Source organism: Gastrolobium bilobum, unplaced genomic scaffold (assembly GCF_033153095.1).
Source record: "Gastrolobium bilobum isolate Gb01-03AN ecotype WA unplaced genomic scaffold, APGP_CSIRO_Gbil_v1 utg76129, whole genome shotgun sequence".
Lineage (NCBI taxonomy): Eukaryota > Viridiplantae > Streptophyta > Magnoliopsida > Fabales > Fabaceae > Gastrolobium > Gastrolobium bilobum.
In genome coordinates, this window is record NW_026900042.1 from 87501 (window position 1) to 104331 (window position 16831).

General features: G+C 31.8%; 2 protein-coding genes across 4 annotated transcripts; one reads left to right on the forward strand and one right to left on the reverse strand.

The window, feature by feature from the left end:
* The first annotated feature begins 5808 nt into the window (after positions 1–5808).
* On the forward strand, positions 5809–8026 carry LOC133294974 (L-type lectin-domain containing receptor kinase IV.1-like). 2 transcript variants are annotated; one of them, XM_061493752.1, is made up of 2 exons: positions 5809–6308; positions 6399–8026. In XM_061493752.1, exons 1-2 carry the CDS (start codon positions 5840–5842, stop codon positions 7865–7867), a joined length of 1938 nt encoding a protein of 645 aa, XP_061349736.1. In that variant the 5' UTR covers positions 5809–5839; the 3' UTR covers positions 7868–8026. The 2 variants fall into 2 exon arrangements, with proteins under 2 accessions (XP_061349736.1, XP_061349735.1); XM_061493751.1 differs by having other exon boundaries at positions 5809–8026.
* Positions 8027–9554: 1528 nt separating this feature from the next.
* On the reverse strand, positions 9555–13969 carry LOC133294980 (uncharacterized). Of its 2 annotated transcripts, none has more exons than XM_061493757.1 (12): positions 13597–13969; positions 13343–13475; positions 13153–13226; positions 12974–13020; positions 12747–12885; positions 12635–12679; positions 12358–12559; positions 12199–12260; positions 11972–12072; positions 11394–11454; positions 11246–11290; positions 9555–9932 (listed from the first exon to the last, which is right to left on the reverse strand). In XM_061493757.1, exons 1-12 carry the CDS (start codon positions 13817–13819, stop codon positions 9757–9759), a joined length of 1308 nt encoding a protein of 435 aa, XP_061349741.1. In that variant the 5' UTR covers positions 13820–13969; the 3' UTR covers positions 9555–9756. The 2 variants fall into 2 exon arrangements, with proteins under 2 accessions (XP_061349741.1, XP_061349740.1); XM_061493756.1 differs by having other exon boundaries at positions 11246–11293.
* Positions 13970–16831: the final 2862 nt, after the last annotated feature.

The window sequence follows — 16831 nt, forward strand, 5'->3', positions numbered from 1 at the left end:
TCTAAAAAAAAGTAAGTTTTTAACTTTTTTGTGACTCTTTTTTTTTAAGCAGACATCCAAATGAACTTACAGTTAGAAGTGTTTTCTTTCGTACAAAGAAACTGCTTTTGGATATAGTTAGAAGAAAAATAATTAAGATTTTAACAAAATCCAAGATAAATTTAAGGTTGATTATTTGATGGAATAAAATTATTAGAGCTATTCATCCATTTAAATGTCAAAAAGTATATGAAATTATTTTTGCAAAAAAGTTTGCAAAATGTTTTGGGTTTGTAATGTTTGGTCATGTATGATTTCAACCACTCTCAAACCATTGGGTGTATACATGATTTTATTTCAAACGTTCAATCATCCACGTTATTAGACTATCCACGTTATTAGACTTTGCTACGGGAAACGGAAATGTAAGAAAAAACCACACAGATTGAGATATCGATATTGGTAACAATTCCATCTTCCTTCATTCTTCCTCAACGTTTTCATCGATCATTTTTCAGCCAGCCAAACTAATGTGATGGGAGAATATTCTTGTTTTGAAACATTCACGTGAAAAAAAAAAACACTAACTTTTCTTTGAAAATGGTTAATATTAATATTTTGATTTTTTTTTTATGAAAATGACATTGTCCAATTGAGTTCTAGTTCATTTGTTTGGTCTTCTTTATTATTTTTCTTAGCTTATTTTACTTTTGGGATAACATATTATATCTATATTTTTTTCATATCGACTTCACCTACTTATTTTTAATACTGTTAGGTCAAAATACCAATAGGAGAGAGAAAATACGAAGGTAGCTGAGATTCTGATTTAATAATATTGAAAAAGAGTAGGTAGTAGAATAGGAATAAAAAAATATAGGCATAATATTTCATTTCTTTATTTTTCTGAGAAAGGTTCACATATTTTTATTACTTTCCGTTTGTCTCTTAATTTTTCATCGTGTGAGTATTAATCTTTAATCTATATAGAAAAGAAATACTAACTGACACTATACTTACTTACAATAATATTTGAACTTATTTTAATATTTAGATCTACTAATTCTGAAAGTACAAAAAATAAATTAAATTTTGTAAAATAAAACTACAGTTTCAAAAGTTTTGTTTTTAGTTATATTTCGAAAGATTAATAACATATTTCTTCATTATTTCAATAGTAAGTTCAAATCATTCATGTCGCTTAAATAAACAATGAAAAATGACATATTAGCTGTAATTAGGGGTGATAAAACATGTCAGTGGGTTGAGTACATGTAATATCAAGTTTGACCTGCAGATTAAATTGTCTAACGCGTAAATGACCGGTTTTTATTTGCGGTTCAAAAATTAAAACTCGAACAGGATCCGCCGCAGGTAAGGGGTCATAAGGGTTTATTTGCAAAAATTGATAATTTAATTTTTTTTTTAAATTAAAAATAAAAGAAAAAAATGAATAAAGTATATGTGTTGACCCGTGACCAGCGATGAGATATTTTTTGAAAATATTTTAATCGGTTCATTGCTTATAGAGATGTTAACGGTTCGAGTCGAGCTTTGGTCTTAAAAGTCTAAGTCTGTGTTTAAATATGTCAGTCTGACCAAGTTTGTTTCCTGTTATAAATGTAATTATTGACCTGTGGTCTGACTTATTTATAAAAAATAAAAGACTAGTTCAGCCTATTTAAAAAAAATTAAGATAACAAAAATTTATCTAAACAGAATATACAATCAACAACAGTAGTAATTCTATAAATATTCATAAATTCAATGTATATCCAAACAGCATAATATAGAACAAAATTATTCAAAAACTTCGTTTAACTAATAAAATGGGATGAAATGGATCGAGGAGAAACAGAGAGCTATTACAAGTAGTATAAAAAATATATAAAAAATAATAATATATTAGGTCAGCCTGAGAGGCTCTAAGGCCGAGCTTTTGCATTGGAGCCTGAAGTTTTTTTATTAAACGAACTTTTATACAAGTTCAAGCCTGGTGCCAACAACCAATTTTAGACATGTAAGCTCAGACCTTCACGATCCGAACTAAAGACCCTTGAAAGGCTCCTGGTTCGTTTAGCACCCCTAATTGCTTCGCAACTAATTCGATTCGGGGTGGGTCCAGGATTAAGACTTTAAACCTCCCCCCCCCCCCCCCCCCAAATGTGGTACTGGAGAGATTCGAACACATGCTCTCACCCCAACCTGCTTAGCTCCTATGCGTCAACTGAGCTACCACCATTTGATTACAATGAGATATGTAAAAATACCAAAATTTCTATTTTTATTTTTTCTAATAAAAAATTTTTATGGGTTGACATGCGGATCACATGAGTCAACCCATCACATGATACTAATTCGTGTCATTATCTAAACTTGTACATTACCCATTTTATCCTGACACATTTTGTCATCTAATACTGTGTAGATTTTTGTTGTTTTTTCCTTAAAATAATTAGTCTTAGAAGATAAGCTTATTTTTTTAAATATAATTTCTGGCACTAAACAAGTTTATAAAATTAAATTAAATCTACTGAGACAATAAGTTCACATTTCTATGGGATCAATTTCATTCTGGACCTACCAGTGCAATTAGAATAACGGTTTCATAATTTAGTTTTACTACTCCCTTAAAGAAAAGGGAAAGGGAATATGGTGTTACTTATTTATAATTTTATAAGATTTATTTTTAAGTTACATTTTTAGTAACAAAAATTGAGTTAGTATTATAACTATTTTGATAAATTCATAATTTTTTTAACTAACTTTGTAATAACTAAATATAAGTATTTAATTTTTAATATATGCTTTGCAATTTTTCTTTGTGAGTTTATAATTTTCACTTTATATTTTTCTGCCATTTTTCCCCCTCTTTTTTCATTGTTTTTCTTTTCTCTTTTTGTTACTTTATATTTTAACGTCATTCTCTTTTTTATTTTTAACCTTTTTATTTTCAATTCAAAATATATTGACATACAAAAAACAATAAAAGTTCTGTTAAAAGTTATAAAAATATGTAAAAAAAAATTAGTGTCATCAGTGAGGGGGCAAATTGTCTTAAGGAGACACATTCTGTGGGCTCGGATTTTTCATTATTCTGTATACATTCATCATTCTGTTCCATTATCCGACATACTGTAAGTCTGTTTTAATTTCCTTTATTTGATAATTCTGAACATTATCTCTTTTGTTTTATACATGGATTCAAACCTCTTAGTGATTTAATATCACTCACTGTCTTCTAGATAACATGATTTATAAATTATGGGAGAGATTATAGTTATACCAGCAAAGTTTATCATCATAATTTCTCTTAAAATCGTCAAATAAAATCAAATTAATAGAGGTGATAAACTTATTGGTGGTAAGTATAATCATACGCACAAATATTTATATATAATTTTGAAAAAAAAATTGTGAAAGATCAAAATAAATGAGAAGTGACGTTAGTTTTATTTAGGGAATGGTTATAGTTACCACTATTTTAGGCTTACCACTCTTACAACTTGTTTGGTTGTCATTTGATCAATTTAAAATCAACGATTGAAAAGTCACTATGATTGGTTTAGTGATGAGGGGTTTTGGTAGGGTATATTATGTCATGTGTTTAATTCTCACTTGTATAAAAAAAAACCAACTATTGGAAAAGGAAAAAATAAATAACTGTCATTAATTTCAAATTGATGCGATAATAACCAAACAAGTTGTAGGGTAGTAAATCTAAAATGGTGGTAAGTATAACTTTTCCTATTTAGGGGACAGTTGTTCTTACCACTAAAAAAGGTTATCATCCTTACAACCAATTTAATCATCGTTAGATAAAATTAAATCAAGAGCGACTAAAACATGATGGAAAGAGAAAATGAAGAGAGAGTGGCGGAAATCATGGAAACAAAAAATAATTTATATCAAATGACAATCCTTAATTTGATTTCATCCGACGATGATTAAATTGATTGTGAGAGTGATAAATATTTTTGGTGGCAAGTGTATTTATTCCCTTTATGTAAATTAATGTATAAAACCAAAAAAATATGTATAACTATTTTATTTTATTTTTATAAAAAAAAAAAAAAGGTATCAAATTATAAGAACAGTATACCAGGTACTTGCAAAGACCGGAATTGGGTGGTACTGGGCGGCACGGCATCCTAGGTCCCCAGGAAAGACTTTGACCTGCTTGTCGTGGGAAGTGAACAAAGTGTGCCGCAGAAAGGGATGACACATCTCTAATAACTTTGGTGTATTTTCACCCTTGTGATGCAGAAATTAAGAGATATTATCCGTTTAATTTTTTTATAAATTATTTATTAATTTCATGCGAGTAAAATATGCATAAAAAATATGTGCATTTAAATATACATCGCACCATAACCGACTTATGTAAAAGTCAAAATACGTCTCTCACGTGTTTCACTTTGAAAGATGCACATGAGATTAGAGTTGATAATATGGGTTAAACGACGGGTCAACCCGCCTAAACGGAATGTGTTTGGTTACATATTTCAACCTACCAACCCGTCTCAACCCGCTCCGTTGGGTTGTGGGTCAAAATGAATTGGCGGCGGGTCGAGGCGGGTTGGCCTGTCAGGTCAATTTTATTTTTTTTATTTTTTTTTACTATTGGGTAGTGTTTTATTTGTTTTTAAGCTTTTGTGATATCTAATTCTTTGTTATCTTAGTACTCTCCAGAAAAAATATAGAAGAAAAACTTTATTTATGACAAAGATAATTTATGTATGGAGATAAAAACAAGTTTGTAAAGAATATCTGACTAAATATTAACATACATTTAGACTTAAGATTGAAAAAAAACTAAGAGAAATGTGATATAAATATAAGTAATTTTATAATATTAATAAAATATAATATATATTTTTTTTTAAGCGGGTTGACCTGTCAACCCGTCAACCCACATAAAACGGGGCGGGTTGGAGTTTTCAACCCAAATTCAACAGGCGGGGCGGGACGGGCCAATCCACTTTTGACGGGTTGTCAGCGGGTCGGGGCGGGCCAACCCGTTTTGCCACCCCTACATGAGATGCAAGTGGTACTTGAATGAACACTACCAAGACATGCATCTTGCATTGTGCGAATTTTTACACAATAAAAATAATGTGCGACTTAAACATTCCATTCGTATTTCACTCTTATTAAATTAATAAATAATTTGAAAAAAATTAAACCGGTGAATCGGTGGAGGGGTCAAAAGCCAATAACCTTACGAGGCGTTTTGTAAAGGATAATTTTTTTTATCAGAGAAATACAATTACTAAAAATTTGGTAGGAAATGAGTTTGATAGGGAAGTTGAAAAAAAATTGTTTCGTTGGCCTAAATTTTACCAGAAAAATTGGGTTAAATTTACTGAGTCTATGTTTGGTTGGAAGTAAAAAATTGATGAGAAAATAACTTCAAAGTATGAAACAACCCTTGTAGCAAACAATGTAGCCTAATAGCATAGGGTGTTTTTGGCAGCAAAATGGTTCTCTTTCTCCCATTAGCCTAGGCAACTTGAAATACCACCTTACAAGAGGTATTTTTCAATAGTGTTTTTTTTCCAATTTTCCACACAAATGTAAATGGCCGGGTAAAACGGATGCATGGCTGAATTTTTCAAAAACTTCAACTGAACAAGGAAGTCCAAAAAAGACACACTCGGATACATGGCTAACTTCCAGAAAAACCCGAGCCAAACGCCCCCATAAAAAAACATAATAAAAAAATGTTAATGTAAAGTCCAAATGACACTGACTTGTCTGATTCTTTTTTTTTCTTTTTGCATAAATAAATTTGCTGGTTCTAGAATTTGTGATTCACGTCTTTAAGCTTTGGACCAGAAGCATATTGCTTAGCATAGCCATGTCCCTCAAGCTTGTGTTACTGGTGATTTTGCTGGTGACACAGGTAGCCAGTGAAGACACCAGTTTCATCTATAACGGGTTCCAATCATCTCATTTGTATGTTGATGGTATTGCTGAGTTAACCTCCAACGGCTTACTCAGACTTACCAATGACACCAAGCAACAAAAGGGTCATGCCTTTTATCCAAGTCCTATAGTTTTCAAGAACACCTTCAATGGAAGTGTGTCTTCTTTCTCCACTACTTTTGTGTTTGCAATAAGAACTGAGTATCCCACTCTGAGTGGTCATGGCATTGTTTTTGTGGTTTCTCCAACAAAAGGGCTTCCAAATTCTCTTCCAAGCGCGTACCTTGGCCTCTTTGACAAGTCTAACAATGGCAACGACAGCAACCATGTTTTTGGGGTGGAACTTGATACCATTCTGAACAGTGAGTTTGCTGATATCAACGACAACCATGTTGGAATTGATATCAATGATTTGAAGTCAGCTACATCAGCTCCTGCAGGATATTACAGCGGTCGTGAGCTTAAGAATTTGAGCCTTTTCAGTGGCTACCCGATGCAAGTATGGGTGGAATATGATGGGGTAAAGAAGCAGATTGATGTTACTTTAGCTCCAATCAACATTGGTAAACCAGAACGCCCTTTGTTATCATTGACAAAAGATCTTTCTCCAATTCTGAACAATATCATGTATGTTGGATTTTCATCCTCTACTGGGTCAGTCCTAACTTCCCATTATGTTCTGGGTTGGAGCTTTAAGGTCAATGGCCAGGCTCAACAACTTGCAATCTCTGAACTCCCCAAGTTACCTAGACTTGGTGATAAAAAAGAGTTTAAGTTTTTAACTGCTGGATTGCCTTTGATATCAGTTGTTTTGGTTCTCATGATAACTCTAGCAGTGGTTTTTGTCATCAAAAGGAAGAAGAAGTTTGCTGAGGTGCTTGAGGATTGGGAACAGGAATATGGTCCTCATAGATTCAAGTTCAAAGATCTTTACTTTGCCACAAAGGGGTTTAAGGAGAAGGAGCTATTGGGAACTGGTGGATTTGGTAGAGTCTACAAAGGGGTCATGCCAATTTCCAAAATTGAAGTTGCAGTGAAGAAGGTGTCCCATGAATCCAGACAAGGGATGAGGGAATTTGTGTCAGAAATTGTTAGCATTGGTCGTCTTCGCCATAGGAATCTGGTTTCACTTCTGGGATATTGCAGGCGCAAAGGAGAGTTGCTTTTGGTCTATGAATACATGCCAAATGGAAGCCTAGACAAGTATCTCTATAACCAACCAACAGTGACCTTAACTTGGAGCCAAAGATTTAGAATCATCAAAGGGGTTGCTTCAGGTCTGTTTTATCTACATGAAGAATGGGAGCAAGTTGTGGTACACAGAGACATAAAGGCAAGCAATGTACTACTAGATGCAGAATTGAATGGTAGATTGGGGGACTTTGGTCTTGCAAGGTTATATGACCATGGAACTGATCCTCAAACCACCCATGTTGTTGGAACTCTTGGGTATCTAGCTCCAGAGCATACTAGAACTGGCAAGGCCACTACAAGCTCTGATGTGTTTGCATTTGGTGCATTTCTACTAGAGGTTGTCTGTGGAAAGAGGCCAATAGAGCACATAGGGGAACATGAGACTAGAATTCTGGTTGATTGGGTGTATGCTTGTGGGAAAAGAGGTGAGATACTTGAGGCAAAGGATGTAAATTTGGGCATAGATTATAGGTCTGATGAGGTGGAGTTGGTGTTGAAACTTGGTTTGTTGTGTTCACATTCAGAGCCTTTAGCTAGGCCTAGCATGCGCCAAGTTGTACAGCACTTGGAGATGGATGAACCTTTGCCAGATTTATCTTTGCTTAGCTTATCTTCCACTGGCTTAACTTTTGGATACCATGAAGATTCTGAGGGCTTTGCACTGTCCTATCCATCTTCTATGGATAAGCCCTTCACCCATATTACCAATACTAGTACTACTACTACTACTTCAATTGCTGAATCATTTCTATCTAGTGGTCGTTGATTTCAAAAGCCACATGAAATGGTCATGGTCTATATCTTATGCTTAATTGGTGTATTTTGATTTTGTATTCTATATTAGTCAGAAAACCCGTTCAGTGCATGGGTAAAATAATTTAGATTTAAAAGTTTTAAATATGTTGTCAATGTTTAACAACAAAAGGTAAGTATTGTTAATAAAACAAAGTTATTAGGCTTTTTATTTATTGCATTTGAAATAAATTGGAAAATATGTATAAGAAAGAAAGAATTTGTGCATTACTAATTCAACTATATTATAGTACCAATCCTATAGTTTCAACAATACCATTTTTCTTTCACAAATCTATACTATACTGCCATTTCTCATTATAGATGCAATGAACTAAATTAAAAGAGTGCCACTATTTAGTATGAGAAGATCGGGTACGAAAATGACGAATGTACATTATACAAAAAAAAAAAATTGACGAATGTACACCCTGGTCATACTTGTAGGAATGCAATGATCATAGACATTTAAAGCGCATAAAGAAATATCATAATTGTTTCGGAAATAAACTTTTCGTATCAACGTATGGTTTATGAGTGGGGTCTATTTTACCAAGATCTACCTCATTAAGAACTTTAATTTAAGGATGCGGTTGGCTATAAAGATAACAAATAACTGGTTAAAAAATTAACAGGGACAATCTACATATAAAAAGCGGAATATTATTAATTTTATGAGAAATATGTCAAAATCATGTATTAAGATTTCTTACTTGCTTCTAACATGTAAACTGTTACTATTAAATTTAATAAAAAAAATTATGAAATTATAATTTTTACAATAATTTAAAATAATTGTGTTATAAAATAAAATTTAAGTGTAACTTAGTGATTAACCTTTTTATTTTATTTCGTTGATCGGTAGATAGTTGTTGTTGGTAGGCTTAGGGCAGGACAGTGGTGCCATAAATGCGTTAAATGTAACGCATGTGCAAAGTCTATAATAGAGACAAAATGTTATTTTCAAAACAGAGTCATCAGAAGCAAACAAGAAAGGGTAAAAATTTACATCAAGTAAATAATTTTTAATTTAATTTAATTTTTTTTTTAGAATATAAGAAATAGAATGATAGATTATCATTAAACCTTCTAATCATTTCATAATCATTTTTATAAACATAACTTTTAAATTCAAAAACAAAAGCTTTGCCTTACATTTTCACCTAAAGATACATTAAAAGCTTGAAATTACGTGAATATAAAAGTTAGACAATTGTTGTGATCTTTATCTTCCACTCATTCTAAGAAAATATTAGTGGCACATTTCATTCATTGGTACGTATGTGTTTGATGACAATTCTTTGGTGCCACACATGCTTCAACCGAGAAATAAAATTAGGAATGCACACACTTTGAGTCAAGATTATATAATTTATATGATAGACTAAGTAATATGATTGGGACGGTCCACTTGACAGCAGCATATATGCTACCTATCATACCAAACAATTATCCTTTCTTTTAATTTTGAACATGAGTTTTTTTATAACAAAAAGTTTAAAATCTTTATTCATCTTGATTTAATAGGTGTACAGGTTAACTTAATTAAGGACAAGTAGCTTAGCCAAACTTTCTTTGATGACTACGAATCAAACATCAGACATAACAAGGAAAGCAAAATACAAAGCAAGAAGAATGAACTTAAAAGATCAAATAAGCTACCTAACTTTCATTATATGTCTAGATAATGTTGTTTATATAGAAAGCTCAAGATATCGTAGTATATGCAGGCATGACACGTTATCTACAAGCAACATTATGGATTAATTTTGCACAAAATTAGAGTCCATTTTCTTGTCATACATATATCATATTCCAACCTGAACCTGCAGCAGCAAGAAAGGAAGCAGAAGATGGATCAATTTAAAGAAGCCTGCTGATTCGAGCATCTATAATTGAAGCTTTGTTTGTATCTGAATTTGCTAGAGCATCAGTCAGAGAAATCCTGGGGTTTCTCCATATAGCCTCAGCCAAGTTCTTCATCTTATTTCCCTCATCCTTTCTATTTTCTTGTACACTAAGTATTTCAGCATATGCACCTAAAAATATCAAGCAATTTGTCAACATACAAGACATGCCAGGATTAAATTATCAGCATGCACAGAATGAGTCCTAAAATTGAAGAGCACAGCATAATAATAATCATTGTCCTGGATGTACCTCACATGGTACCAACGAATCACAAAGTAATATTTAAATTTTCAATTCATCATACAGCACCAAGATCTTAACCGATGCAGTATTCTATAACACGAAATTCCTAGGTAAGCACTGTCTACCATGAGCACTCCATTTAACATTAAACATGTTCAATTGGGTGGTCCATTGGAAATGCACCCTACAATAAAAGCCTGTTTGGATCCTCTTATTTTTAAGCTAGAAGTTACTTATAAGCTAAAGCTAAAAAAAGAACTTAAAAAAAGAAGTTAAAAGCTATTTGGAAATTACATAAAAAATTTAGCTTAAAAATTACTTAAAAGCACATATTTCAAGAAAATTATCTCTCTCTCTCTCTCTCTTTATCACCCTTCATTTTAAAAAAAAGCACACAATTCAAGAAAAACAAATAAGAGCTTAAAAAAAAACTCCTCCTAGGAGCTTTTAGTTTTCAGCTTTTTTCTTCATAATAAAAAAAAGAGCTTTTCGTTATAAGAGCTTTTCCTAAAACCTGTTTGACCTAGCTTATGCTTATAAGTAGCTTCTACCTTAAAAAAAAAAGGATCCAAACAGATACTAAGACATACATGTATAAAGCTATAGTGACTGTAATTATTCCCCCAGTAGATGGATGCTAAACTCATGATAGAGATTTCTACTAGATTTAAAAACTCATCAGTTTAACTTTATTGGTACATTCATTGTAACAAACAAAGCTACAAATAACACAGTAACTCTCTTTTCCTAAAATTGTCATTCCTAGATAAGGTAGTTGATTACACCGTCACGGGCCAAAATAGGGGAGACTATCGTCCACACATCAATTCAACCCAAAAACTTACGTTCTTAAGTGAAGGCCATATTAATGGTTTTATTTATTATATCTCTAACATATCCTCTCACACAAGAGTCCTTGAGCTTGAAGCGTAAATAATGCACAGACCTTTTTTTTGGTTTACTTTGTACTCATTTTAACTTTTTGTTTTTATTAGAAAACAGAGTTGGTGAGTATCGAACCTATAACTACTTAGTCACGGATGTTTTGATACCATGTAAAGAATCATTTCAACCCAAAAGTTTAAACTATTAAGTGAAGGCCATATTAATGGTTATATATATATATATATATATATATATATATATATATATATATATCCCCATCATAGATTATAGTGGATCAAAGAATCCGTCATACCTCTGGCAAGAGCTGCTATATCACTTCGATCCACCAATGGTGCAGCTGCTACACAAAGAAAATTAGGTTTCAATATAAATTCATTATGTGTAGGTATCTTATAGACAATACATGGACATGTGGTAATTGAATGATACATCAACGTTACCTTCAGACTCAGTTTCCACAGGTGGAACCTTCAAAATTTCTATCACTCTTCTGTAGAGACCCTGTCAATGATTATCGTATTATAATTACTATTTGAAATATAATAAAAACTATTGCCAACCCACTAGGCATCTAAAGGAAGTGAAGCAATGCTAAACAATTCAAGTGGAAGACATGTTATTAAGTTGGCAGACTATACTAGTCAGCGAAATTAAACATCTACATACAAATTTATAAACTCGGCTCATTCCTAAAATATTTTATTTTTTTGGCTGAAAACAGTGTTACTTGCATGTCACACAAGAAAAAGCCAGGTCAATCAATTTGTCATTCACAGTCCACATCTCTGGAAAAGCAAGTTAATAATTAATCGAATAAAGCTGGAGCAAAAGATGTCAGTTTCATAGCACAAGAACTTTTACAGGAGAACTAAACCAGATTCAAGACATCTAGATACATCTTACTTGTTACTTATTAACCATTGTTCTTTTCTATTTTTGGGAGAAAAGAGATGATAAAAAAGATGTGGCTAAGTTTTTCAAATTATAGTTAACAATTCAGCAATTGGAGAGTTCTAACCTCTTGAATCAACAGTGAACTTGATTGCTCCTCAATTGCTTTACGCCTATACATAAGAGCCATGCATGTTAAGACAACACCCACCTTTGGATGTTTCTCTCCTTCACCAAATAGAAAGAGCCAGAAGATATCAGTAACGTAATATGCCATTATCAGGCTCAACAACAAGTGCTATACGAATTTGTAAATTGAGTTTAGGTAACAGATCAAAAGAATAAATAAGTCACCATAGGTTTCCTCCGCCTTTTTTAATGCCTTTGTCAAAGAGTCCTCTGCATTACGGAAGTTACTGAAACAACATTTATTAGTGATATATCACTTAAGGCAACATAAAAAGGAAGCTTGTGGTGTGGCTGAGGAAAACCAAAAGAAAACATTAAGCCTACCCCAAATGTGACTCAAGCTGTCCTAAAGAACACATGGCCCCCATCATTAAACCCTCCAAGATCATGTTACCAGCTCCTAAGTATGGATTGCCACAATTTTTTATTTCAGTAGCTCCTTGTATGACATTATGGTAAATCTCTTTCGCCATTGAATAGTTCCCCTTTGCTTGTAGGAATTCCGCATATGATAGAGCAGCAGTACCTATATAACCAAACATCAATTTGGTGTTGGACTGTCGAAGAATGCTGCTACACTACCACACAGAGAGAAATGTACCATCGCATAGCTTGTCACGGAGAGATTTGTCAAAGAAAGCTTCAGCTGCACCAAGCAAATAGTAAGCACTAATTGAGAATCGTGGCAATGAAAAATATACCTTCAGCACTACCTGACTTAATATTGCCATTGACAAGCTCAATAAGCCCTTTTAGTGCTTTAGCACGAATATTTAGAGCCTCAAAATCTCCTGTTCCCTGTTTCTCCACGAACTCAACGCATTTATCAGCCACTGCTGAAGCCATATCATCCTATATACGAAATGTTTCTCTAAATCAACATGAACGGTGCAGGGCAAAAAGCAGTCAAATATTCTACAATGGGTTTGCAGATACCAACCTGCCCCAATTCCAGATGAAGCCCAGCCTGAGCTTCAAAGGCAGCAACTACAAGAAGAAACCAAGATAGAACTTAAAAATCATTTACAAAAGTTCATATTGAAAAAAAATAATATACATATCCACAGCAAAAGCAGTAATCAATAAAAGGTGATTACAAAAAAAGAAAAAGGAATTTACCTCTAATACCCAAGTAAGAATTGGTCAATTCTTGAACACTCAGGAGCTTCTCTATTGCATCAGCATAATCTCCTCTAAGAAAAGTTAATATAAAAGATAGCACTCATGAGTTTAAACAATCAGCCACAAAATTGAGCTCAAAAATGGGAATTAAAAGACCAATAGAACTAAATGATCACAAAGAATGAACCTTTCAGACAACAAGGTGGACAAAGCAAGCAAAGCAATTCCTTTTGAATTCTCATTTAGAGGGTCTTTGCCCTCAGTTAACTCAGTTGTAAGGCAGTGCTTCAACACCAACATACCTAGACCGTACGACCCAACTATTCACAACAAAATAAACACACCCAAAAAACCAAAAAGATGTCAACTTTGGCCAATAAACACAAATGGGTCATTGAGAAACAGAGTTTCTAATAGTAAAAATGGCATCTTTTTTGTCACCTGATATGTCAGTCCTTGCTTGTCTCAGTGCATAGTTAATCATATGAATGGCATCAGGGTTTGCCATGTTTTTGTCCAGTTCTAAGCCATTGTTGAAAGACCTAAATGATGAAGCAGCAAGAGGAGAAAGCCTAGTGCATGAAATGGGAGAGGATTTTGCTGTGAAAGCAGCAAAAGCAGTGGAAGAAGCTCTTGATGACAACTTTGATGCTATGCGAATCATAGTTGCTTGAGGGGGTGTTGGGTGATTCAAGCTTTAAGAAATAAGAATCACTCAAATGTTCAAAAAGGGTGGCACGTTCAGAATGATCTTGGAGAGAATGAAGGGTAAATAAAATGTGTTGAATGAACGGTTAGAGAGCTTGATTTTCTTGCCCTAGTTCTAGGTGGGACTAAAATTTGTGTTTTAGTTCCAATTTCTATTTAAACAATAATAAACAAGTACGTGTATAATGTTGATAGGCATCTATGGATTTGAAGTTTTAAAATGGATTTTAAGTGTAAAATGTTAAGAATTTATTAACTTATGTAGAGAAAAATATTTGTTATTTTAAAAAATATAAGTTTGTGTCATTTTAAATAAAATTATTGTGTTTTGGTGCATAGTAATTTTTTATATTTTGTCTTTTTGAAAATAATTAGAAAAAAAGATAAAGTGAAAATATTGTAAAGGATAGAAAATATATATAAAAAATACTAAATATATTTCAAAGCATAATAATTTCATTCAAATGACAAATATTTTTCTCATTATATGTGTTTATGATAAGTAATATGTTTTCAATTAAACGAAATAGTCAAATCTAAAAAACCTTGTTCTTTTTTTTTTTGATAACAAAAAAAACCTTGTTCTTTAACCTAATAAGACTTGAATCTTATTTTTCTTATTTATTATTTGGGACGTCAAGTCTTATTTATATAAGAAGTAAATACTTACCAAGTTGAATAATCTATTACAAATTAGTCTAATTAATTACAATTATATTAATTGTTCACTTTTTTAAAATGACTATTTATAGTGACGAACTCAAGGGAGGAGTGATTTATACTTACCATTTTAGGTTTATCATTTTTATTACCTTTTGGTTATCATTTGGTTAATTTAAAATCAATGTTTGAAAAAGAAAAAAATTAATTACTATTGATTTTGAATTAATCCAATAATAAAAATAATAAATATAAATGGTGGAAAATATAACTACTCTTTTTTAATTATCTATTTTTTCTTTTTTGAAGTTCTTATTGTATTTGATTACTTTAAAATAGTGGTGCTATTTTTTAAAATAAAAATAATTTTTTTCTAGAAAACTTTGGTCACATTTCAACGTTCATACATCAAAACTTTCTTAGTTTTATATTAAAATTCTTTCAATTTTTTATATATTAAATCATATCTTTTATGTTTGTCTTAATGAAGCACCGACACTTCAAAAATCTTGACGTGTCGTGTCTGACACTTCCCGACACTCATCAACATTCCGACATTTTCCGACACTCCATTACTTGTTGCAAAGACTCAAAAACAGTTCAAAGTTACGTTGTGTTGCATTTTGAATTCCAACTATTAAATTCATTAAATTACGATTACCATTTTATTGAATTTAATATAAACATTTGGGATATCTTATGTTTCTTTACAAAATTGATGGTATTATAAGTGTAGCTTTATTTTTTTATTAAATTATTGAATATTAAATATAATATACACTACATAAATTAAAAATATTATATAGTATCAAAATGTGTCCTAACATGTCAAAGTTTAATTTTTTAAAATTAACGTGTTAGAGTGTTATATCATATCGTATCCCATGTCCGGTGTCTGTATCGGTGCAACATAAATTTATCCTATTATAAAAAAAAGTTACACCTGTTAGTTCTTGTCGCTTAATAAAAAATAGAGTAAATACTATTTTTGGTCCCTGGCAATATCTACGAAATCCTTTTTAGTCCCTGACAATAAAAAAGACCAAATTGGTCACTAAAAGTATGAAAAAAGGGCTACATTAGTGACGGAGGAGTTGACATAAGGACTAACGTAGCCCTTTTTCATAATTTTAGAGACCAATTTGATCCTTTTTTATTGCCAGGGACTAAAAAGGATTTTGTAGATATTGCCAATGACCAAAAATAATATTCACTCTAAAAAATAAACCAGATTAATAATAAAGCATCGGACACCAAAAGCATATAAAAAATAAAAATAAAATCAAGAATACCGCTGTTAGCTTTACCAACGGAATAGATAGAGACCTCAGACCATAGTACACAGTAAATCGTAGAGCTCGACTCTCACTAAGACTAATTTATGCTCCTTTCGATTTAGAAAAAAAAAAAAAAAAACTAACTTAACCTTTTATTTATAAATGAGGTTGCAGAATTAGAGAGAAATTCTTTAGGAGGATAATTTTATTAATTAAGAATTTGGGAATTTTATTTTTATCCCTTTAATCATTTATACTAGAAAAATTTGTTTTATTTTTACCAGCTTCTAGAAGGCAAGACAATTACATGGAGGAGTCCAGATCACTACCTCCTTGATTTGGGCCCTTTAACTATGGTCGACCCAAATTCAAAATCTTAGTATCGAACAAAATATATATAAAAAAAATATAGGAAAAATCAAAAAAGTGTTTGTCATTTTAAACGACATAAAGTAATATCATTTTAAGAGAGACATAGACACAAAATAATATTTTTTATTTAAATTTTAAATTAAAAAAAACCACTCACTTACTCTCCCATGATTTTCATTCCTTGTGTCTATCTCTCTCCTAAAATCACATAACTTATGTCATTTAAAATGACAAACATCAAACCCAAAATATATTGATATAGGCTTTACACATTTAAATATGGGGAATGATCCGTTTATAAATTTTTTTTACAAATTTTGCAAATTACATTATGTACTCGTGGGAGAACATAGTGTAACCTAATGTTCTCTCGGGAGTACATAGTGTGATTTATAAATAAAAAATTTGTAAATATAATCCTCTCCTTTAAATATAGGGTAATCATTTTTTTGTTTTTAAGGAAAAAATTTCTCCTACTAGTGACTCGTGGCATAAGTGGATCCCACATTGAATTTTTTTTTTTTTTCATTATTTTGTAGACCTCATTTGTACCATGAGTCACTATTAAGAGAAAATATTTTCTCTTAAATATAAATAGTATATATTAAAATACGGGTTTTATTAATCCCATGCAATAGAAGGGAACTCTCTCATGCAAT